Genomic DNA, 24,397 nt, shown 5'->3' with positions numbered 1-24,397 from the left:
AGCATGTATTGCAGACAGGAATCTGCATGTTCCCAGCAGTGAGGGACAGTGCATATAGAGGGAATCTTGGTACATTTAAGGATTGTCAGGGCCTGTTCTGAAAAACACTGGCTGAACTGCGTGCGCTTGGTGCTGCCAGTGAGAAGGTTTGCCTAGGATGTCATCCCTCAGCTATACATAGCAAACTCAAAGCTCCTTACAGAGAAACCTCTTACGAGTCACTTTCCACAAATGGTGCGTATACCTAAAGGTACTTAGTGAAAATCCTTGAGAGGTATTTAATGCAAAAGCAGTTAGTTTTTCTGGTGTTTTTCAGAAGCCCACACACACCACTAGCAGGGAGAAGTGCAGGGCAGCTACAGCCCAGCACTTGGGCCAGTTACTCATTTTGTCTCAACCAGGCTCTGCCAGCCCAAGAGCTTGCCAAGATGTGTGACATGGGGGGACTTGACAACCTGATTGCCAACACAGCCTATCTGCAGGCAAGGAAGAGTGGAGATGGAGACACCAAGGAGATGCAAAAGAGGCGTAAGAGTCTGTCACTGCCCAGGATTGAGCAATGTGGAGAGGTTAGAGCGTCCATTGTTGCCGATTTTGATAGCATCTGTGAGCAGCAGCCCATTGGCAAGAAATTCTTCAGAGACTTCTTGGAGACAGTGCCGGAATATTTGGTAGCTAGGGACTTCCTGGATGAGGTGTCAAACTGGGAGTTGGCAGAGGACAATGTCAAGAGCAGTACCATGGAGAATATGATCACCAGTTTTCTTAAGGCAGGCTCCAAAAATTACCTGGCTTTCATGAGCTCTGACTTGGCCAGCAAATGCCAGGCAGCTAATGCAAAAGACTATGAGAATGTCATGCAGCTGGCCAAGGAGGAAGCCCAACTTTTCCTTAAAGGCAAGCCCTTCCAGGACTTCCAGACCAGCCCCCTCTATGACAAATTCCTCCAATGGAAAGTTTTTGAGAAGCAGCCAGTAACTGAGAAATACTTCTATGAGTTCCGAGTGCTGGGCAAAGGCGGCTTTGGAGAGGTAAGAGCTGTAGTTTTAAGGATGTGGGTCATCCCTCCCCTTTCAAGACCAGAAGGTGGGTTTGCGAAGAGGAACTTGGCAATGGATTAAGAAATTATCTAAGATTTTGCAAAACTTGCTCCTTCAGATTGTCCATTTCCCAGAAATTAGGCTGGGTTTGTTATCTATACTATGATATAGGCTCCAGATGCCTGTTAGTGAAGACAGACTCTAAAAGTTTTATATTCTGTATCTATGCTAGTAAAAAAGCAGGCTTCTTTACAGAAACTTGCGTGACTGTCCATATAGTTCATTAGTCTGCTCCTTAACACTGTTTTAGCCTGTCCTAGCTCACACACTCCCAGATAATTCCTAGGTGCAGTTTAGGGAGTAGCACAGATCAGGATCTGTTCCCAAAACACAGTATGAATGAGACTGCCTTTTTTTGAGATGGAAGAGAGTTTAGCTATACAGATGTAAGCTGCATATGCCCCTTATTCTCATGGTCAGAGAATAGGTCCTTGTTCATTTTATTTGCTAATACATGTCTACTAATGGTGTCCTCAGGAACTTTGCATAAGGTCCACCATATACTGGTCTGGAACAGAACAGGTGGTGCACTTGTTCTTTTTTCCTTATTTTCTCTGCTAATATATTCTGCCATGGAAGTTAGCATCAGCAGCTACTGATAGGCATCTATAGTTCCCCAGTTTCTGGGTATTACTGCCCTTGATATTCTAGTCTGTATGTGTAAAATTCCTTCATTACTTTTCTTTGTGCATTTTGCTTCTCTAGGTTTGTGCCATCCAGGTGAAGAATACTGGCAAGATGTATGCCTGCAAGAAACTGGATAAGAAAAGATTGAAAAAGAAAGGCGGAGAGAAGATGGCACTACTGGAGAAAGAGATCCTGGAGAAGGTCAACAGCCCTTTCATAGTCACGCTAGCTTATGCTTATGAGAGCAAAAGCCATCTGTGTCTTGTCATGAGCCTCATGAATGGAGGGGATCTGAAGTATCACATCTACAATGTGGGAGAAAGGGGTTTGGAGATGAACAGAGTCATTTATTACTCAGCTCAGATCACCTGTGGGATTCTGCATCTCCATTCCATCAAGATTGTGTACCGGGACATGAAACCAGAAAATGTCCTCCTGGATGATAACGGTAATTGCAGACTGTCTGATCTTGGATTGGCAGTGCAAGTCAAAGATGGAAAAAGCATCACTCAGAGGGTGAGTACAAATTCATTGAACATGGGCAGAGGGAAGGGAAGCTGTTCTATTTCTAATGCATTATGAGTCCAAGACTTAATTCCCCAGGATTTGTTCTTTGCTAAAGACCTTACATGGTCATTTCATTCTAAGAGACAGGAGATAAGAAGATTTGGTTAATTAACTCTCTAGATGCTATATGTAGTAAAATAACTTCTCTTACACAGAAACAGTAGAATCAACTTGATTTGTTGTTTCTCTGAAGGTAAACTCTTGAACCAGTCATTTTAGAGAGGCTAACACAGATGCCTTGTGCCTTGAGCAATAGTGCATAGTCAGGGATTTAACCAATTACTTGTTTGTTTAATGAGCAGCAGTCAAAGATATGACTCCTCTTGTATTCTGGTTTTGCTCCTAGAATACAGTTTCTTCCAGATTACTCTTAAGTGATGCTGTATTGCAGATGTTCATGGTGCTGCACAAAAAAATCATTGCCAGCCTTCCTTCCCCCACAAATTAATTCCTGAAAAAGTTAGCAGACTTGATGACAGTTTGCAAATGTACATGCCTGTGTGCATGTGTAGGAAGAAAGAGATGGATGACCCAACTGGCTTTTGCTGTGTGAATTAGACTGTGCAGCACTTCAGCTGTGCCTGTGGTCATCCCAAACTAACCCAGATTTGTAATAATGTCATGACGTTTACACAAGAAAAATGTACTCAGGTAGCTTAACTATGAAAAAAACCTATTTCTCCCAAAGTGTGTGGAGCTTGAAGATGTGTATAATGAGTGAATCTGTCTGAAATACACTAAGAATGTGAAGAAATGGAGGCAACCTTATAAACTGGTCTAACTGCCTTATGTTAAACTCCCCAAGTTTTTCAAGTTGCTCTCTAGAAATTCAGTAGAAGAGAGAGGATTTGCTAGTAACCTTTTGCATCATGCTTGAAGTACGCATGTCATTTGATGTTGTTACTTAATATAGTAATTTGTAGCTTGAAGGATATATTTTTTCTTGGCAATTTAAAAAGTTTGTATTATGAGTGTTTTTAGTTCTCAGTGAAAGAAAACATGGAATCATGTATTTTTAGATAGGAAATAATTTTAAAATACCTAACCCACAATGCAGTCTGATGAAAATACAGTTTCTGTGAAAGCTAAGGCAGGTTTTTACATAGAACTTATGTGAAATGGGAATGTCGTTTTGTTTGTGAAGATGGCGTTTTGATCAGTGAACCCAAAGCTATAAACCTTACTGTGCTTTGCAAGTTACAGATGCATGCAGTTATTATGATCAGAAAAAAAATTTTGTCCAAGAGCAGTTTTTCCTACTTGTAAATGGTGGGGGGAGGGGGGGGGAGAAAAAAAAGAAAAAAACGGAAGAGTGTATTGAGTGTGTTTAGAAATCTCTAACCACTTTTATTGGTATTAGGGTAGAATCTCAAAGCAGTAGCGGACAAGGCAGTTGTTCCTCATCACTTTCTATGACAGTCGTCAAGTTGTTATAATTATTTTTCTCCTGTTGCCATTCACTGTTTTTAGAAGCACTGTTCACTGTTACAGAGGTGCTTTTATTAGAGCAAAACCTGTAATGAATAATATACTACACGATTGTGGTGTATTATAAGGAATTAATATTAAAGGCAGATTTTCTTTTATTCATAGAGGAAATTGAAAAGGAGAAGGAAGAAAAGAAGATTATTTTTTTTTTTTTGTATCATAACTATGAGGGAGTTAATAATAATCACCAGTATTATTTTGTCTTTCTATAAACTAACCCTATTTGAGTCATTTGAAAGCTACTACTAAAAGACAGATTTCTACAATGCCAGCTCCCCTTGTATTCAGTAAAGCTGCTTTTATTATGAGATTGTATCCATTCTTAGTATGGAGATCCTGTTTTAATCTTGTACTCTTAAATGAAGAAGCAGAATGGTGCCTTTTCTAAAATAGAGTGCTTCTCTCCAAATTGTTTTCTACAGGTGTGAACTAAATAGATGCTAAAGATAAAGTAAAATAATTAAAGATTTTTCAACAACTGTCTAAAAATCTCTCAGCAATTTAGTGTTTTTTTTTTCCAGAGTGCTAATTTTTTCATGATGTCTCTCTTTCTTTAGATGTTAAGTGGATCTTCCTTGTGAATGAGCAAAATAAAATAGAAAACTCTTCCATACCTTTTATATATCAGGAGGAGCCAAGTAAACAAATATGGAGTAGACTTCTGATCTTAGGCACCTGCTTAAAAAATGTTCATCTCTGTGTGTTTGACTGTAACTATGCTGGTATGAAAGTGTCTTTTAATACATTATAGACACTGAAACAAAGCAGCAGTTTTCTGCCTTTCTTTTTTCTGTGGGGTGCTTTTTTTTTTTCCTACATGCTATGAAGTAGAAACATCATGTGATGACTTTCATTATTCCTTATACAGGCTTGAATAGTTTATAATATATGGATTTATCTGTGTATTTATTTCATTAGCGATTGCAAAAAATACAATATTTCAATGCATTTGGAAAAAGTTCTGTACACCTCTCATGAGTGTACAAGCCATTAAAGTTAAATTTGTTCTGCTTTTACACCATCAAAAAAATTCTTAGCCCCTCATGTATGAATAAATGCACTTCACCACCTCCAGCTGAAGGATCCATAAATCCCTTCTGTAAAGCTTGTTAGGTGATTAGGTTATCACATGGTATAAGTGATAAGCTAGTTAACGAGTTCCTGTTTTAGACATTTTCCAAGTTTTCAGTGACGATTCCTATGAAACTATAATGTTTATGTACTATTTACCAGCCAAAGATTATTTTCTTTGTGGGTGGAAAGATTTTTTTGAATTTTAGATAAGTGACTTTAATATTCACTTCTTTTTAAGTAATGTGTGTTTATACTGCAGAAAAAGCATTGTGCAGCTGGTGATTTAATACTTAATGTAATTGAAGAAGTAGCCTTGGTATCCTTTAAGTATTGTCTTTACGTAGTGTCCTTTTGAGAAATATTTGTGTGCTCTATACCAATTGTCTGTAACTATTGTAAATAAAAATACCCTACTTTCAGAAAAAATGCTCCTTACACAGGTCTAGAAAGAGTTGGATACCCAGCCTTGTTTTTCTCCCTTTCTTTTCAATAGCTAAAGCAGCAAGTAGAAACATATGGCTTTCCATGTGAATCTTATTTTGAGCATATATAGGCAATTGTAAGTAGTTGGTGCAGTAATAATTACAGAGATTAGAAAACTTTAATTTCACTAAGGTGTGCTGATTTGTCTTTGTGAAGTGCTAGCTGGCTTTAGAATGGAGAAATCACACAAAAAATAAAATACACAAGTTTGAATAATAACACTCAATTGAAGACAATTGAAGTAGAAGGCAAATAAAAGCTACTTAAAGTGTATTTTTTCTTCATTAAACAAACATGGATTTTATGTATCACGAGAAGATCTTATACATGTACCTGTGGAATCTACCTAGAAGTGTGTATATGCACACTTACTCAGGCGGAGTTCTTACTGACATCACTGGAAACAGAAATAAACTCTTTATCAGTGATAATATAATTATTTAAGAAATATCATTATGGCTCTTTGTACAAAAGTGCATGTAGCATGTGTTCTGATGTGTTGATCATACTGTACATAAACTAGATTGCATCTTAAAATTACAGCTTTTTAAATGTTGATACTCTCTTTGTCTTCATATAATTGAAATAGGAAACAAGGAGAAACTGAGAGCCTGCAGAGATGGCTTTTGCATAGGCAAAATGTTTGCCTAGTTATGTACTAACTTGGTTGTTTCTGAAACTAGTTCTTTTCACATACAACAGAAATGAGGACAGTCCATCCCAAGTTTCTCCACTTGAACAGTTTGACCTGGCATCCTTTTTCTTGAAGTCTCTGCAACTTTTTCTTATACAACTCAAAATTCACTTCTTGTATGTGAACCAAATGCTCCTGCCTATATCCAAAAGGGATAATTTCCCGAGAATAGTTGTGAGAAGAGTGAGCGTATTCTTCTGTTCAGTAGCCTCATATCCTCTGCATATTGAAATACAGAGGACTTAATTTCATTTTTCCATAAGTCAGTGTGTATTTGCTGTTTATTTTGGGAAGAACTTTCTGCCCTTACTTGGGTATGGCTTTTGTGTAAAACAACTGTTGTGTGTAAATTGTGAAGTACTTTTGTGCAAATGCATGTGAGCCAGAGAGCTTAAATATTGACACAATAACTGTGAAAAATAAGACAAACATTTTTGTAGTATTTATAAAAGTGCATTCATAGCTTCAGAAGTTTCAGGCTTCTTCACAGTTTTGCTGTGCTGTGTTTTATACATTTGAAGGACATCATAATATTTTTATAGGAAAAACATGTTTTGGTTAAAATCTTACTCAAAATGTCCTTTTGCCCTCCTGTATGTTTGTTTATTATAAGATTCTGTTTCTTAGGAAAACAGAAGTAAATCTATTTAGATGTTCCTGAAACTTGCAGTTTAATTTCAAGGCGGTTGAGAAGGGGGAGGAGGGTTTAGACTTGTGAAATAAAAAATAACTCAGCAAGCCATTCTACGGTTGACCTTTGGCCATTATCACATGGCATTCTTACTGGGTAAGATTCTGTAAAAATTTGTTCTTCCTTTCTACTTTGAAAAATGACAGCCCTTCATTTGCTCAGGATTAGAGTGACTTGCTGCTATTTTACAGTTTCAAAACCACCATTCTGCTTATGCATTTTTAAGTATGACATGTAAAATTGATTATGTTTTAGTAGCAGAAATTTGTTCTTAAAAATTTTGAGAATCACAGTTATCAAAGTGCATCATCATGACAGGTATTTCAGATTTTTTTTTAATCTCTGAAACATATACTTTACAGAATGGAACCTTATCCACTATGAATGCCATGATCATGAGAGTGAAGGGAGCAAAAATGATTTTGTGGGATCATTCTGCCTCCTGCAGTTTTGGAGATGGCAGAAAGGATACTGTAGCTGTCTAAATTCTGAGAATGCAATGTGTCCCATGAAATGCTTTTCCTACACAGGGCGTACCACCCATGAGACATGGTTTCCTGTCGTTTCTGTCATTTCTGACACTGGAGCCCTTTAAGAATCAGCATCAGGTCTCTCTGCATGACTTTTAACCTCGTTCTTCGTTCAGGTCAATCTGACAGTTAGTAAATGCTATAGTATGTTCTATAAAAAAGCAAGAGATAAGATTCGTTATCAAGTTTCTAGAGCTGGTAGAAAGCTTAATTAAGCTCTTTGAACATGAAAAATGCTATGTAAGTGCTAAATCATAGAATTGTAGAGAATCATAGAATTGTTTGGTTAGAAGGGACCTTAAAAGACCATCGAGTTCCAACCCCGCTGCCATGGACAGGGACACCTTCCACCAGACCAGGTTGCTCAAAACCCCATCCAACCTGGCCTTGAACACTTCCAGGGATGGGGCATCACCATCTTCTCTGGGCAACCTGTTCCAGTGCCTCACCTCCCTCACAGTGAAGAATTTTGTCCTACCGTCTTCCAGTTTAAAGCCATTGCCCCTTGTCCTATACTACGTCCCCTTGTAAAAAGTCCCTCGCAGGCTTTCAGTATAAGTATTACAGTTTAGTCCCTTTGTCTCCTGAGACTCGTCGTTTATTATAAAAAGTAATGCACATTCTGGAATGATCTCTTTGGTATATCATCTAGTGGGCCACTTGTTGGTTCAACATTGTCAAAGATGTTTTTATTTTATTGGGTAAGAAATGCAACATTTGGCTGATTTGACAGCTTTGACTAGAAGCAGTATTGCAGGAACTGTAAACTACGGGACAGTGAGGAATGTAGGTTGTCTGTTCTTATTGGACCACATGTGACATACCACTTACTGTGATGAGTAGTTTCAGTTAACAAACGTACAATGACTTTTTTATGAAGACAAAATCCTGAAATTACAGATGCAAGCAAGTGAAAACTGTGGGCTTGGTTTTGCTCATTGTTCAAGTTTAAAATCCACTAGTGAAAGGTAGCAGGTTCAAAATACGTGGAGGTGGTTCTTAACACAATGTGTGGTTAAGCAGCGGGACTCTTGTAAAAGATCTTGTAGGGTCTAAGAATTTATCTAGGTTCAGGGCGAGAGTGGACAATTGATGGAAGACAGCTTTGTTGAGAGAAACCATTTCTGTCTCTGGAAGCCCTTGAGCTGCAAACAGCTGGAGTCCAGGAAGGTATTAGAGAAGTATCAATGTACACACCAGGTTTTTATAATCTTCCCTATGCATCCATTTTTTGGCCAGTTCACAGACAGTAAACTGGCCATATGGGCCTTTGGTCTAATGCAGCCAGAACCCATCTTCCTGGATTTACATGTAAAAGAATTGTACCTCCAACGTTAGTCATAATCCTGAGAGATAAGGTGGATGAAATCCAATGGATTTTGGTGATAGACAGTAACCATCCAGGCTCACTGTCATTCTCAGTGCTTAACCTACAGGGGCTGTACCTACACTGGAGAGCCAATACCCTTCTCGGGGCACCTTGCAGTCCCGTTCTCTCAGTCACACTGGCACTGAGCACAGAACTTCTTTGATGTCCCCTTTTTGAGAAAGCCGCTTCCATGTTATGCTATGGTACTGTATTTGCATTCATTGTAAAGAGCTTCATAAAATATATACAGAGAATTTTTCCCTTATTGTTTATGGAATATTCTGTGGTCATTAAATAATAAAACCGTAAACATCTCTGTAGAGAAGTAGTATTATTCCCACATTATAGATGGGAAATGGTCAGGAGAAATTTGAAGGGAAGTCAAAGGGAAAATCATGTTACAGGAAGACTAGAGAACTGTGATAATTCTTGAATTCTGATTGTGTGGTTATGGGTCTGTACGAAGTGTTCTGCTTGTCCTATATGCTCCATCCTTATAATGTCTGATTGCTTCACTGTCTGTGAATGTGTATTTCTTCTGATACCACTTCACCAAGGTGGGGATTTTAGCAGACCGTATCTCCAACAGGGATCTGAGGCAAAGAGAGTGATTTACATGTGATCACGCAGGAAGAAAGTGGGGACATGCTCTGGAGTCTAAAGTTAAAATTGGTGCCCAGTTATTGGACCATCCTTTCTCCAGCCATTTATCCCTTTGATTTTTCATATAGCGTGAATCTAAACTGAAAAACATGCTGTAGCTGTGTCTGTTTCTCTTCCTGAGTGTGAGCACAGAGGCAGCCTGCCCTTACTGTCACAGAACTGGCTTTCTCTTTCATTTGTGCAACTTCCCTGATTTCAGTGACTACTGATCTCCAAGCTTAAAAGAGTAAAAAACAATGGTGGATTTTTTTACTATTTCAGTTAGTGACTTTGAACCCAAAGGCAATTTTGTTTCCTTTTTTCCTAAGATAGCAGAAATTTGTTTTATCCCTTTTGTGCTTTTATCTGTGTGGGTTTTTTTAAGGCAGACAGCTTTCCCTATTAAAATTATGTGCCTGTGTGAAAATGAACAACAGTTTGGTCTTGAATTGTGTAAGCCTGTGGTATTCAGTAGCTCCTAAGCTCCTTTACAGTCTGTCTTACTATCTTTTCCTGGTACTCTGAACAGTTCTCCTTGTGTTCTTCTGAATCGGTAGCCCATCAATTTATGATGGGCCATCCCATCATAAGGCCCTTCCCTTTGCTAAGCATTAACGATATGCCAAAATTTTTGTTCTTTGAGACTTTTCAAGAGTGCCTTTTGTCCTAATTAAGTTTGATTTTATCTTCTTTTAAAAGATAGTTCTCTATTCATTTGATCAACTGCCTTCTTATTACTGTATGAACATGTGGTGAGAAAGTGTGGAGGAACTGCAACTCTGTGTGACTCATTTAAATTGTGCTCCGTTCCTCCTCACAGTGGCTCTTGGGAGAAAAATGAAGATCGTAAAGTGAGTGACAGAGGCAGATCAGTTGTTCTTCCCTACATCTAGGGCCTATTAGCTTCTATGCAGAGAAGAGTTTTCTGTGGTCTGTTCCTGCGTTCCTTCCTGCAAGGTCTGTTAAGGCCATTGCTGAAGGAGTAGAGGAACAGCTGGACAAGAGAACAAAGCAGGCAGTGGCACCCCTTGGAGGAAGGAAGGACCGAGCCCCAGGAAACAGCTGATAGAGCTAAACTCAGCTTGTTTTTTTTCCTCTGTTCAACAGTTCTTGTGCCATGGCAAACAAAAGATAGACATTCTGATTTGCTTTACTGTTTGGTTTGTGATATCAATTGAGTTTGTTTTGCAGAGATCTGTGGGAAAAGGTAGGGAGATCTAAATCCCATTTCTGCTCAGTTGTCTGTTTCTGTGCTGAGGAAACCTCCAGAGAGTTCTGTTTCTTTCTCCCCTGCATCTGCTAGCAGCTGGGGTAATGGCGGTGTTCAAGAGACTTTCCCTTCTCGGGACAGCAATCTGAATAGGATGTATGAGCGTACTTACGCTGTGGGCCTTGTTCTGCTCGGAGTTGTGGTATGCTAAGTACCCGTTGACTGTACTGGGAACTGAGTACACTTAGTGCTTCTCAGGATCACCTCTTGTATTATTAAAAGATTATAATTATGTGACCTTTTAAAAATTTATGCAGGATCACATTTCACAAAAGAAACATTTATATACTTTCAGATGAGTTTCTACTGTGCCCTGTCAAACCACACTGAAAGCAACAATTCCACTTAACAGAGCTTCTTCACTAATGTATCCAAGGACAACATTTGGTCATTACATTTTAAAGGATTATTGAAAAATTGTATTTTGGATTGTTCTCAAGATGGAGGAATAAAGGGAGAAATAGATCTCTTAACCCTTTTCAAAAGCAAGTAAATGAAAATTTATTTGACTGAAATTTAACAACTAGTTTTATATTTCAAGCAGCATATGCAAGTAAGGCATCCTGCTCATCATCACAAAAGGCAGTATTAGATGGAGAGCAAGTAAAAAATAGGTAGTGTTGCACTGACTACACTTCAAAAAGTTTTGTGTCTCTGCAATGATATATGATTTCTGCCTTCTGTAAAGAAGTTGGGATAATATAACAGTCTTTGGCTCCTTTGTGATTTTTTTTTTTATTGTGTCCCATTGGACATTTCCAGGTCAGTGAAGGGATAATTCCATGTGTTTATGTGTCTCTGTAAGATCACTTGAGCAGTCAACACATATGTTCAAATGATTGCTGATCTTATCAGGAATCCTACAGGAAAGAAGAAAATAATGTGCTTGGTCTTAGTCTTAGTCAAAACTCAGTACACCTCCTAATAGTGTAGAGTTGACATCAAAGGAATTCAGCTTTCTGAGTGTGAGGTTTTTAATTTCCCTGTTTCCATTAAAAGAGTGAAATTTATCCATGTAAAATAAGATCTAGTAAGAAAAAGTGTTCTTCAGTTAATACACAGCTTCTGAATTTACTTACAAATTGTATTGAGTGAAAACCATACAAAAATCATACAAACCTAAAGATTTTTTGTGTGACATACCAGTAACCCATACTTAGAGGTATCCATTCAGAGGCATGGTCAGATAATTCTAACTTAATTAAATATTCAATACCAGCCCGTGGAAAAGAGACCTCTTCTCAAAAATAATGCATTTATCTTTTTTGTGGTATCTTTTAATTCCTTTGCTTTCTGTCTTTTTTTTTTTTCTTTTTACATGTGTGTATAATTTATGGTATATTTATTTACTCCTTGGCCTGCTGAGAGTAACTGAAGTCATTACTCTGATTCACCTTTGCTTTGGGAATCAGTGGATACGTTTTCCATCTAATACACTATTTTTTTGCGGCTCAAATCTCACTGCTGCTAGTGAGAGTGGTACGGTTTAAAAACTCTCTTCACTAAGCTTTTCTTTTACCTGCTTAAATAAACCTCTCCTGGGTCATTGAGGCTGCCTTTCATGTTGCTACAGGGTCTCGTCTTTTTGAAAGATGATCTGATTTTTGACATCTTGTTCTCCATAATGGTTAGCGCAGGGATGTTAGGTTTTAGCTTCCCTGTAATGGTATCTACTCTCCAAAGAGATAATTAAATCTTCATCTGAAAGACAGATGTTATTCCAGTTCTGGGGGTTGAATAATTCCTGGTTTTGTGTTCCCTGATACAGCAAATGTTTATGGCTTGATCATCTTCCCAAATGATCATCTTCCGAAAAGATTTTGCCAAAGCCCAATATATGTAGAAACAGGTGGAAAAGACTAAAATTTAAGCTCTCTTGTTCCTTTCTTCAAATTCCTTTTTTGATAAAGATTTCGGAGATTTATGTATTTCTTCCCCCTGCTTGTTTATGTGTTTCTTTCCCCTTGAACATCACTGCTGACTACTTGTGAAATGTGTTTGTTTCTGCTATAAAATGGTAATGTTTAAGTGGGTTTTGAGTCTCGGAGGTTATGAGATTAGGTTTAGATTCCTGCTTCTCAGCCTGTTCCTTCATTATGAATTGTAGGAAAGCTTTGGGGTCAGGAGAGATTTGTTCTAAGATCAGGTTCAAGTTTTGATGAAATTCCTGAGAAAAACATGACTTATAAAATTCTGAATTGGAATGATTTGACATATCATAGGAATAATATATGTTTCTAGAGTTCTCTCGGATTGAGCTGGATCAGCTCAATATCAGCTCAGAGTATTTCAGTGCTACTAATTTAGAATTTTGAAGTTTAATTCTTGTTCACAGTAACCCCATTCGCAGTCTTTCACTTCAGGTTGAAGGCAAGCTGTTGTTGGTCCATCTCTATTTTCTATTAAATTGTGGTCTTGCAGTCTTTTTGGTCTGTGATTATGGTCTTGCGTTCTCTGTTTCTTGAGAAACATGAGTACCGTGTCAAAGCACAGTGTTCTTCTGTATGGTGTGACTTATTGAAAGTTATGTGGAAAATGCACATGGAAGAGTCTGAAGTTACTTGACAACTATTTCTTTTGAAAAAACAACTATGGAAGAAAGAACACAAGTGGAAGGAAACAGAGGCAGTCTGAAAGGAGCTGCCTTGAGACACATTTATGATTGCAGAATTCTGATTTTTCCGTGTCAGATTTATCCAGTTCCCATATGATGATGCTAAGTAATGTCTTATCAGAAAGACTATACTGTGCTGTCGGGGTACATTTTGATGATGATGTGACTCATCAGTTTTTCAAGGCATTAGTGCCCCAACTTCTCAAGAAAAATAAGAATGTTTATTGCTTCCCAGAAGGGGCAAAAAAAAGGGGAGGCAAAAAATACTCTAGAAGCCGATTTAGAGTCTGTATTCACTAACCCGCAGTGAGCTCTGTGTCCATCCTTTTGTACCAGACTTTCTCTACTGCTTTCAAGCCCTCCTCTCCCTTCCAGGTTTCATGATCTTCTGAGGCCAGATGGATCAGAGTTCTGTAGTCCATATTTGAGCACTTGTCCCACTTTCTGAATGGAGCAGTAGTCATACATAAAAATGCAGTACTCTCAGGGTATCTCTCAATATTAACTTTTACTTAGAGAAATTCAACACAAACAGTACAAATTACCTGTGGAATGATGTCAACTGCTGCAATGCTGATATGGCTCCTCTGTACTTTAGAGGTTTTAGTGAGGGAGGCAACAGTTCGCTTTTAACCTCTTCTTTTGCTTTCAACCTGGCTGATATTTTTGTGGTTCTCATCTCATTTTTGTTTTTCAACTAAATGGAGGATTTTGTCCTCTATTGCTAAAAGTAAAAAAAAAATACAAAGAGGGAAAACAAACTTATGTTGTAATTGATGCTAAGATGTTCCCTCTTCACACATTATTTACAGTTGCATATATGCCATAGTGTGTAGTGGCATGAGTCTATAGGGAGACCTGACTCAGAAATACTGTGCCTAAAGTTGCAAAAATTAGAGGAGTTACCCAAACCCCATAACATAAAATTCATCTGTTGAGCTGTGCTTTTTGCAAATATAATTTGCCCAAATGAGCTCTAGTTTTAGTTACCTTTTTCTAACTGTTTTGCTTTGGACTGAATCTCTGTCACTGCTTGTGTTCTGGTAGCAGTAGTAATGACCATCTGGAATAATTTTTGTGGGATTTTGCATAAACATAATTTTTCATTTTAAATTTTAATGCTACTAATTCATCAGTCCCAGTATTTCAAAAAGATATAAAAGAGGTTCAAACAACTTCTGACATAGTTGTCGCTGTTAGATGAATCTGGTAAATATATAAAATAAGATACAGCATCAGATGCAGCAGAAAATGTTTGGTCAGCTGAGGGAATGCTGTTTCGATTGAAATCTCACATCCTTGGTCATATAACAGTGCAGCAGAAAGCCTATAGAGAGTTTGGCTTCCTCGCTTCCTAGGTGAATCAACTCCCTCGAGAGAGAGGCAGCAGGAGCTAATTTGTGCAGTCTGTCCCCCAAGGGACATGTGCCAAGCCTCATCTGGAAAGGAAGGAGGCGGATTCCCCTCTCAAAGAGTAGTCGCTTCTTTTGGAGAAGAGTCCATTAGTGCTGTAGATAGTAGTAGTCTTTATTCAGAGAGCTTTTTTCAGTTCGGAAATACAAACTTGGTCTTTTATCTGAATGCATGTAACTTACTAATTATAATTTTCGTAAGTTTACTTTCTTACAGTGGTTTTAAGAGTTTTTTTTCTTGGCCCTTGATGGTAGTACTTCCTTCCAGAAGCCAACAGGGAGTGCAAGTGAGAACCTCCTCATGCAGCTCCGTTGCCGGCTTAATGAGAATTTTCTCATTAGCTGCAGACCCCTGTATTGGACCCAGTTATAGCCACTAAAAAAGGAGAGAATCGATGATTGATTGTCTGATTTTTGTCTTCTTTTTTTTAATATTTTCAAATTGATTGCTAGCTGTGTTTACAAGACAAAGCTAATGCTATCTTCAGCTGGAAAAATTAATATGGAAGAAGAAAACAAACTAAACATTAATTTAAAAAGAAACCACTTTTAGGTAGAGATTGCACAGATATTTCACCTTTTGAAGAGTGTATTTAAGACAGTTTCCCCATATGCTAAGATGTTTAAAGACAGATAGTAGTCTGTGTGCTAAAACAGAGTTATACCTTAGAGTTTGCAGATAAAAAAATGGATCAAGTATACAGACATACAGAATATATAAATTGTATTACTATTACTAATGTTTTGGAAGAATTATAGACTAGTGTGTTTAATTGTATGCATTTCATTAGTAATATTGTATAGTAAATCTGTCTGTATGTTTGCAATAGGCTGGGACAAATGGTTATATGGCTCCGGAAATCCTGAAGGAAGAACATTACAGCTATCCTGTTGACTGGTTTGCTATGGGGTGTAGTATTTATGAGATGGTTGCTGGGCGAACACCGTTCAAGGATTTCAAAGAAAAGGTCGATAAAGATGAGGTTAAAAGAAGAACTCTGGAAGATGAGGTGAAATTTGAACACGCCAACTTTACAGAGGAAGCGAAAGATATTTGCCGACTGTTTCTGGCCAAGAAAACAGACAATCGTTTAGGAAGCAGGTATGCCTTACTTCCCAAACTCAGTACAAGCCAGATTAAAGCTGCAAACAGTATTGTTATTTTACATGTTACACAAAATGAGGTTAGATCTTAACTTTCTACAGAGTACTGAATTTTCCCTTTCACTTCTAGGAAGAGAGAGGTGGAAAGCTTTGAAGATAATATGGAAATAAGGAATTTTGTTGCAGTAGTGTGATTGTCCATCCTCATCCCAGACTACTCATAGGAGTTCCCTTCTTGGTATTTTGTGGGGTTAGACTCTATATAGTTTGGGGAGAAGTGAGCAGCCCATTTCTCTTGCATTTTCTTTCTTAGAGGATATTCACGTAGATACCTGCATCTATGCTAATGCCGACTGAATGCAGAATCTTAGACTGTATCACTTACTGGAATGACATGGGCAAAAATCCAAATCTGCAATGTGAATTCTCTTCCCTGCAGATATCTAACTTGCAAGGCTGCGTCATTGGCTTCTTACTGAAGAGACCTTAACCCCTCTGCTTTACTCAAGTACTTTAAAAAGATTTTGTAGAGTCTCTGGTCTTCCTGACTCATCCCAGGGAGAAAAGGGAGGAAAAGAATATTGGGCACAAATTCTTATAAAGCAAAACATTTTTTGGAACTTCAGAGGTGGCTTTGAGTTGATGAAGACTGATGGATGTTTCCCTGACTTAGCAATTTCAAGTAACTGTTCAATAAGAAGACAATTGGAAAGCTAAGCATTGTGATATATAACTTGTAATATCTCTGTTCCCTGTCATATATGTATGTGTGTGTATATATAAAAAATTTGGTTAATGCATTTCTAATGAGACAGATTGGGGATCTACATTTTCAACATAGACAAAATAAAAGAAATAAAATAAAAATGTAAAAAATGAATAGGAAACTGATAGTACCTGTCTTCAGAATACACCATGATTGGAATCACCTATGAATACAATATAAGTATCAAGTGCATTTCCAGTCTAGAGGTAGCAGAGACACAGGGACTTAATGAAAACGCAGAGATAGTCTTCTAAATTTACATTTCATAACAATGTGGTATAGTTTTGCAAAATATTAGTCACACATTTGCTTGAAAGAATTAACTTTAATGAAAGGTAATGTATAATTAATATACATATTGTGCTTATTCCAGTGCTAAATGAAGACAAGTAGTCTTTGTGCCTGATGAGTTTTCCAAATAACTCTGCAAGGCTGGAGAAAAAAGAATATTTTCATGGAGTATGACCCCATGAGGACATGGAGTATGTTTGATACAAAATCTGTATTCTTTTTAGTATGTTTAAAAAGCTTATTTTAAAAATAACTTTAGTACAAAAACATTTAGACCATTCTACCTTACAAATAGGCATGCTTTGCAGACATTTAGTCTTACAGCATTTTGTGAAATAAACAAGTTTCAGAGTATGGGGAAAATGAAATTTAGAAATTCTGAGTGACTTGGTCGAGTTCATTCAACGAGTCTGAAGCAAAACCAGCAGTAGACTATTCACTTACTGTAACCGCATGCCCTTTGCCAAGGGAATCATTTACAGTCATTCTGTCTGCTTACTCTTACATTATTTCTCAGCAATGGGAGAAATGTACATAGAAAGGTAATTGCACAAATTATTTTTAATTTTCTGCTATTTTAAGGTATTTTTACTCTTATGTGCTATACTTAGAGTAAAGCAAATGATAGGATGTATACCATGCCTGGGCATGATACAGAATAAAAGCTTGCATGTACCTCTTAAACAGGGTGATACTATTCAGGACAGCTCATCCTTATGTAAAGATTAGCACTGTAATTCTACTAAGGACAAGACGACCTTTGGTTATCTACATAAGTGCCTGTTGTGTAAGTTAAAGCTGCTCAAGGACAGCTTTACTTTGTACACCTGACCTTTTAAAATATTCCACTCTTTTATTGAAGACTCAATGTCACTGGCTAACTCAGGAAGGATGTAACCCTTTTTCTCCACTCGAGCTTTTTGGGATTGACATCTCAAATCCCAAATCTTTAAAGTGATTTTTTTTTTTTTTTTAATGGAGGAATACAAAATTGACAGAGTTTAGATGAGTTCATTTGCTTTTTCTGTTTGTTACATAAACGTGCAGTTTACACAGGAAGAGCTCAAGTTCACCTCCAGCTAGTTGGAAGATGCCTTAGCTGGTTCCAGTAGATGGCGTTCCTGTAGCTTTATGTTTTTAAACTTTTTTATGGTTTTGGTGGTGTCAGAAAATACATCAGGAGGGGAAACACTGCAGCAGTCCATTCTAGAGCCTTCACCAGCTTCTGGTGCTTTTTGGTTTATGTTACAGAAAGGGAAAGCAAAATAAAGGGAAAATTTTGTTAGTGCATCTGCCCAGCAGGATTGTTGGCACTGCTAGCCCACTCGTGTCCCAGGACACTAGTCAATTAGAACAGCAACTCTAATGTACTTCAAGCTAACCGTGAATCTAAATAAATCGCATCATGCTTGAGGGCTGCTCAAGTGCTTGGTTATCACTAACTAGTTAAGTTAGGAGGTGATTTTGCAAGACTACATTTATCCAGAGGTCATGATCCCTGTTGGCTTAATCTATACATTCATAATTGTGTTCATATGGCACTTTTGGATTGAAAAGGTTGTTTTTTCATCGCCTAGAGTGCCCAGATGGCAGCATGTGTCGTTCTTAAGGCTGTGATTTAGCATCCTGGTCATGGTGATGTACAGTGGTTAGTGGCTGCTGGTCACCTGGTCAGAAGAACCAGGCAGCAGAGGTGCAAAATGAAAATTTTCTAACAAGGGAGCTGAAAAGGGTGGCTAGCAGTTTCATCGCAGCCGTGCCTGGGTAGCACCAGGGCAGGCTAGAAGCATGGCAGGAGAGCATATGAGGAACTGGCAGTAGTGGCAAGCTGGATGAACTGTTCTGCATACATGGTATAAGGTCTTGAAAAATGAAGGTTTTCTATAGTTGCACAAATCTACTACTTCTATATGGTGCTTCTACTCATTTGCAGAGATCAAAAGACTTGCCAAAGGCTTGCATTTCATACACTTTGCTAACTATATGATTTTGTAAGGAAATGGAAAAAGAAGAAAGCAACATGTTAGCAACTACCATCTTCTGAGGCCAAAACCCTGACAAATTTTTTTCCTATGTTACTATTTTCAAGACCAGTGCATCCATAAATATATTAAAAAATAAATAAAAAAATCCACAGATATAGAAAATAGAGTGGTTCTCTCTGCTCCTCCTTTCACTAGAACTATTTAGAATTATTTTAGTACTTTCTGGATTTTATTGTTGGGTTTAAACAATATTAATAAAGGATTGTGTTTGTGGCAGTGGCACACATATATTTGCTGATGTCACAATTTGTGAATCTCTTACTTAAAAATCTTTGTTCATTTATAAGAGTAGTTAATTTGAATGAACAGACTCACTAAAACTGGGAGTGTTTCTTTGAGTAACATAACTGAGTTTTATGATGTAAACGCATAGCTACTTTGAATTAAGATAAAACCAGAAATGTCATTTGTCACCAGTTTCCTGTTCGGACTGTAGTTCCTCAGAGTCAGTCCCTAGATGTAGTAACCCAGTGTACCCCAGTCTAGAGCTCAATAGATATTCTTATCCTAGTTCATATAGAGCCAACCATTGGACTTTCATTGTTGGACAGTAAAGCTAATACTCCCCCTCCCCATCCCGCTATGTCTTCAGTTCTGGCTAAAGTGTATCTTTGGAGATGGGTGTCTCGGCACGCTGCCAGAAACAGCACTGCAGCTCTTGCATGGCACCTTGCCTGGACTGATTTACCCTGAGAGGCAGAGTAATGAATAATGGGATCAGGATGTTTTCTGCTTCTCAATTTTGCTTGTATTGTGCAATGCAGCATTCTTTGGCTATGAAAAAAAGGAATTGCATTGCATGAGATATATATCTATATCTCCCAACTTTAAAATACTCTCATATATACAACACAGACACACCTCTCTCTCAGAGCAAAACATCATACTGATTAACGAACTTTTGCTTTATTGCAGAAAGGAAGATGATGACCCAAGGAAACATAGTTTCTTCAAAACAATAAATTTCCACAGGCTAGAGGCAAACCTTATTGACCCTCCATTTGTGCCAGATCCATCAGTTGTCTATGCCAAAGATGTTGCAGACATTGCTGACTTCTCTGAAATACGAGGAATTGAGTTTGATGACAAAGATAAGAAGTTCTTCAAAAAGTTTGCAACAGGTGCTGTCCCTATAGCCTGGCAGGAAGAAATTATTGAAACGGGACTGTTCGAAGAACTGAATGATCCTAACAGAGTAGATTCCGGGGGTTACGCAAATGGAGGTGAAGCTAAGTCAGGAGTTTGTTTGTTGTTGTAAATATCACTAACAAAAAGAGTAGAACTTTCCATATTATAACACTGTTTCAGAAACTGAGTGCATCTGTTTAAGAAGAAGGAATCAGTGTAATATGACATTGACAGGCTATGTAGGACCACCAGCTGTATAGACTATATTGTTTTCCTTTGCTCTAACAAAGGAGATAATGTTTTTGTTTTATTGGAGATTTTTCAAGATGAAGAACCATATTTGTCTAAGAAACTTAGAATGATAGAAATTCTGAAATACAAAAAGCAATAATAGAGTGAAGACGCAACACTTTTTGAAAATTACACCATTTTGAATACAATGATTTGTTGGTTTTCCTTCTGTTTTCTTGTTATTTCTACTAACATTTCCTCTTTGTTCTACAGTTTTCAGGAAAGATTTTTTTAATTTTCAAGTAATATTCTCAGTTAGACAATGGAGCTCATATACCATGTCGAACTTGGAATCTCATTGGTTAGCCAGTCTGTCTGTTGTTTTCCTAATTTCTGCTAGTTTTTGGATGGTTTGATTGTAGTATGTTCAAATTGTCATAAAATGTAAAAGAAGGCTCTACATATCACAAGGAAATAGGACCGACAGGATCAAACTGGTTTTGAAGTTGATTTTAACAGAATGAACCAATTTAATTGAATAAAGCATTTATTTATTATTATCAAATGTATTCTTTTAAATGATAATACCATATACAGAGAAAATGTATTTGTAAGTAAATACACATTCTTTTTGACAATCAATTTGAAACTTTTATCGGGTTTCCTGATAATTTTTCTGTATTTTGGTGATAAATTAAGCTAAAAATAGACCAAAGTAATTTGTGACTGGCTTTTTACAAGACATGTATTGCACTGAAATACAGATTTTAATTCAGTAGCTGCAAAATGCATTATACTGTTAAGTGCTGTAATGGTGGAAAGGCTATGTGTGCGGGTTGACACTATCTTCAAATGTTCATTGATTCTCATGCAAATTTTGATGTGTTTTATTTTTCAATTTTATGACAACCTAAATTGAATTAATTGGAAACATTTCTGCGAATACTTGCTACTGCTGAAGTGTATTACTCATGAGATGCATCCTGCTGCTTTTCTATGGTAAGAAGATAGGTGGTAGTTGTTTGCAACAACTTTTAAAACTGATTCCGCATGCTGTTTACTGTCTAGCCATAATTTCCGTTGACCAAAGTAGAAGCTTAAACTGCTCCATTCCTTGGAGTCCTGGAGGCTGCTAATACCTCATTTCCTATTTTTTGTAGAGCAAACCTCCTACTGAACTCAAAGACTTCTTTTGTATAGATGCTGAGATTGAACTCCAACATCTGTTTTAAAAGAGGAAAACCAAGAGATATGATGTCTATAGTTGGATCTATCATGTGCAACACATAGCTTTAGTATTTATTTAGAATCTAATAGCTCATCCCAAACATTGCAGCAATCAAAAACTCTTTCGTTTTAAATACTTTAAGTGCTTTACTCACAGCTAAGTAATACATTGGTAATATGTTGTGTTGTTCTAAGTAGAAGAAGAATTGTTCCTTTTTTTTTCTTTTAAATTTGCTTTTCCAGTGCTTTATATACTTAATTTTCAAGAACAATGTTACTTAAGATTAGTGGATAATTCTGTTCATGAATTATGAGCATATAATTGTCTGCCTTTTGAGGGGAGGCTTTTTGTCAAATAGTTGAAAACAATATAAGCTGATTCTGATTTGGGCATTTAATTGAGAAGGATTATCCTGAAAGATTGTGAAAAGCAGAGGAGGTTGAGAGGAAAGAGTCATGTGGTTCTGATGCGGATTTCAGAGAGTGCTTCCACTACTGACACCCAGTGATTTTATTTCTTATTGCTCCCATCTGTAGGAAGCTCTCACAGGGTGGTATTAGGCTAATATATTTAAGAAATCCAGACAGAAAACTTTATTATATATACATTTAAGCAAACAAACAAACAAAAAAACCCAAAACCAAACAAAAAATCACCTGCAAACCACCCCTCCCCACCTTATTACAGCTGGGAGAGACCTGTTAGTGCTAGTGGCATCAAACTTTTGTCCTGAATTGGTACACCTCAAATCCATAGAAATGCCATTTCACAAATCCTCCAGAGCCGTAAAGCAGTACTCTGAAATGACTGTAGGTTTCCTAGCACGTAACTAATTTTTCAGTATATACATGCTCCCATATGGAAAGAGGTTATGTATAGACAGGACCAGAATATAATTTCATGTTAGAATTATGTATCCCTTATGATACCAGGTATTGCAAGTCTGGATTTTTCAAAATGTATTGCAATACTGAGATCTGTGAATTCAGAACACCATATGTGCATAACGTTATGTTATTTAGCTTTAGAAATGTTATAGTATCAATAAATCCCAGCAGGATGTATATCAGTGAGATATAGATATTGTAATGTTAAGTGTTCCATGAATCATTCAAAGCAGCACATCAGAAGTCTGATAATGCACAGTTTGGCACAGTGTATGACAGAGAAGAATGTGTTAGTTTGAAATTACTCATTTTAATTTTCTAAAATTCTCTGTTTCAGAACATGGACAACATCTGTGAAGAGACAGAGCAGAGCAAGGGTTATTTCTGTATTTCTGTTAACATTTTCAGTGCATCTTTTAAAAATTAATTTCAGCTTCTTTTAAGGAATCTGTGAAATGCTTGGTTCTCTTCTCCTTCCTGCCACTGTGAAGTTCCTTGTTAAACTTTCAGGAACAAAGTTATTTAACGTTCTGCTTCACCTTAACAAAACAAAGCCAGCGATCCTAGAAGATTTATGCATTTCATGAATTGTCTTATTGCAGCCAATGATGCTACTTATGTGAGTAAATTTGAATGTCTATGCAAGTGTGCAAGATCAGGGCCCAAGTCAAAAGTGTTGACCAAGTCATTGGATGTTTGTGATAGAAAATGAGGGCTTAAGTTGTGGGAGGAAGATAAGCTTGTGGTTGTGGGCTACTTAAGTTCTTGTGGCAAAAGAAAATGATGTAATTTGAAACTGGTATTTTTTTCTTCTAGCTGTCTCTCTTTTTCCTCCTTTGCCAGCTTTCTGGCATCTCACTTGCCTGACAAGATCTTTTTCAGGCAGATAAGATGCATTCAAGTGTTAATCTAATCTAAAAAACTAAATTGTGAACTCTATTGCATTAAATGCTATCTGTGAAAGGTTACTGAGCACCCTGGCCATTCTGCAGTGATTGTACCAACAGTGCTGTCTTTCCTGCCCTGTTGTACTTAGTACTGCTATTAAAACTACTTGATAGTATTAACTGAAGGCGGCTGAAATGTGAGATTCGTAATGGCTTGAAATCTATTCTTACAAGAACATCATTTAAAGTACCCTGGACAACACTAAAGAAAGGCTGCTGGCACTGAGAGGGTATAAAAGGAAAAGCTTTCCGTTGTATCTCAAGCCCAAATTTTCTTTGATATCATTCCTGTTACCCTTACCATTACCCCACCAGTTTCACTGGGCACAAAGAGACAAAATGAGGTTTAGTATTAACCTAATGAAATCATTGTTCACAGACATTATTTATCAGTGGCAATAAAGCTCTAGCTGTATACCTTCAGGTGTATCATGGCAAAGACCCATTTAGTCAATAAACACCTTGCATTGCAGCAAGTAGTTCGCTTTTCTATTCCAGTATGAAATAGATTTAGTAATTGGAATTTCCAGGCTATCGAGTAGCATCTGTATTAGGGAAGGCAACTTTACATTAAATTAAGAGCCTCTTAGCAAACGTAATACATGAGATAGTTATTTCTTCAACCATAAACAAATGTCAATATGGAAAGCAAAATGGAACTAAGATGAGATCTCTAATTAGAGCAGATACCTGTGATTGTGCAGTGTAGCTGTAAAGTGATGCATGGTTTTATATACTTTTAATATCAGCATTATTTTTTAGAAATAAAATGCTTGTAATACTGTACTTAAAACATTGTTGCTTTTACAGTTTTTAATATGTAACATTTTTCTGATCTGAATATCCACATTTATGATTAAGTAAGTATGCTCATGTCATTTACCTTAAAAAGTATAAATTGCTTCTTTTACACTACGATAATCATTTGTGTCTTTTTATCATTAGATTTTTAATACCAAAAGATGTAAATTCCTGTATTTATGCAGTAATGAATTACAAAAAAATTATTTTAATCATGTGCAGTGTTTTTTCTCAATAATAGGACTTAAATTAAGAATTAAGATCTTAGCAGCTATGGCTCATAGCACCACAGAAGCACTGAAAATCCTACCAGTTCTGGGACTTCTACTAAAAGCAAAGCATACATTTTTCCCAAGTGACAAACACATCAATTTTGAAGTCTATGGGTAGCAGAAATTACTGGCTTTT

General features: G+C 37.2%; 1 protein-coding gene across 1 annotated transcript; it reads left to right on the top strand.

The window, feature by feature from the left end:
- The first annotated feature begins 281 nt into the window (after positions 1-281).
- On the top strand, positions 282-20,025 carry GRK7 (G protein-coupled receptor kinase 7). The gene is made up of 4 exons (XM_009705477.1): positions 282-1,031; positions 1,806-2,243; positions 15,392-15,663; positions 19,683-20,025. Exons 1-4 carry the CDS (start codon positions 282-284, stop codon positions 20,023-20,025), a joined length of 1,803 nt encoding a protein of 600 aa, XP_009703779.1.
- The last annotated feature ends 4,372 nt before the right edge of the window (positions 20,026-24,397 follow it).

This window comes from Cariama cristata, unplaced genomic scaffold, assembly GCF_000690535.1.
Source record: "Cariama cristata isolate BGI_N322 unplaced genomic scaffold, ASM69053v1 scaffold44538, whole genome shotgun sequence".
NCBI lineage: Eukaryota > Metazoa > Chordata > Aves > Cariamiformes > Cariamidae > Cariama > Cariama cristata.
The sequence above is the reverse complement of the archived record's forward strand: the minus strand, read 5'-3'. Positions and strand labels throughout refer to the sequence as shown.

Excerpts from the sequence above, each read along its gene's own strand:
- GRK7 (XM_009705477.1), top strand. The coding sequence starts at position 282 with ATGCAAAAGCAGTTAGTTTTTCTGGTGTTTTTCAGAAGCCCACACACA. Across the intron at positions 1,032-1,805 it reads GCAAAGGCGGCTTTGGAGAG|GTTTGTGCCATCCAGGTGAA; the intron begins GTAAGAGCTGTA and ends TTGCTTCTCTAG. Across the intron at positions 2,244-15,391 it reads GAAAAAGCATCACTCAGAGG|GCTGGGACAAATGGTTATAT; the intron begins GTGAGTACAAAT and ends TGTTTGCAATAG.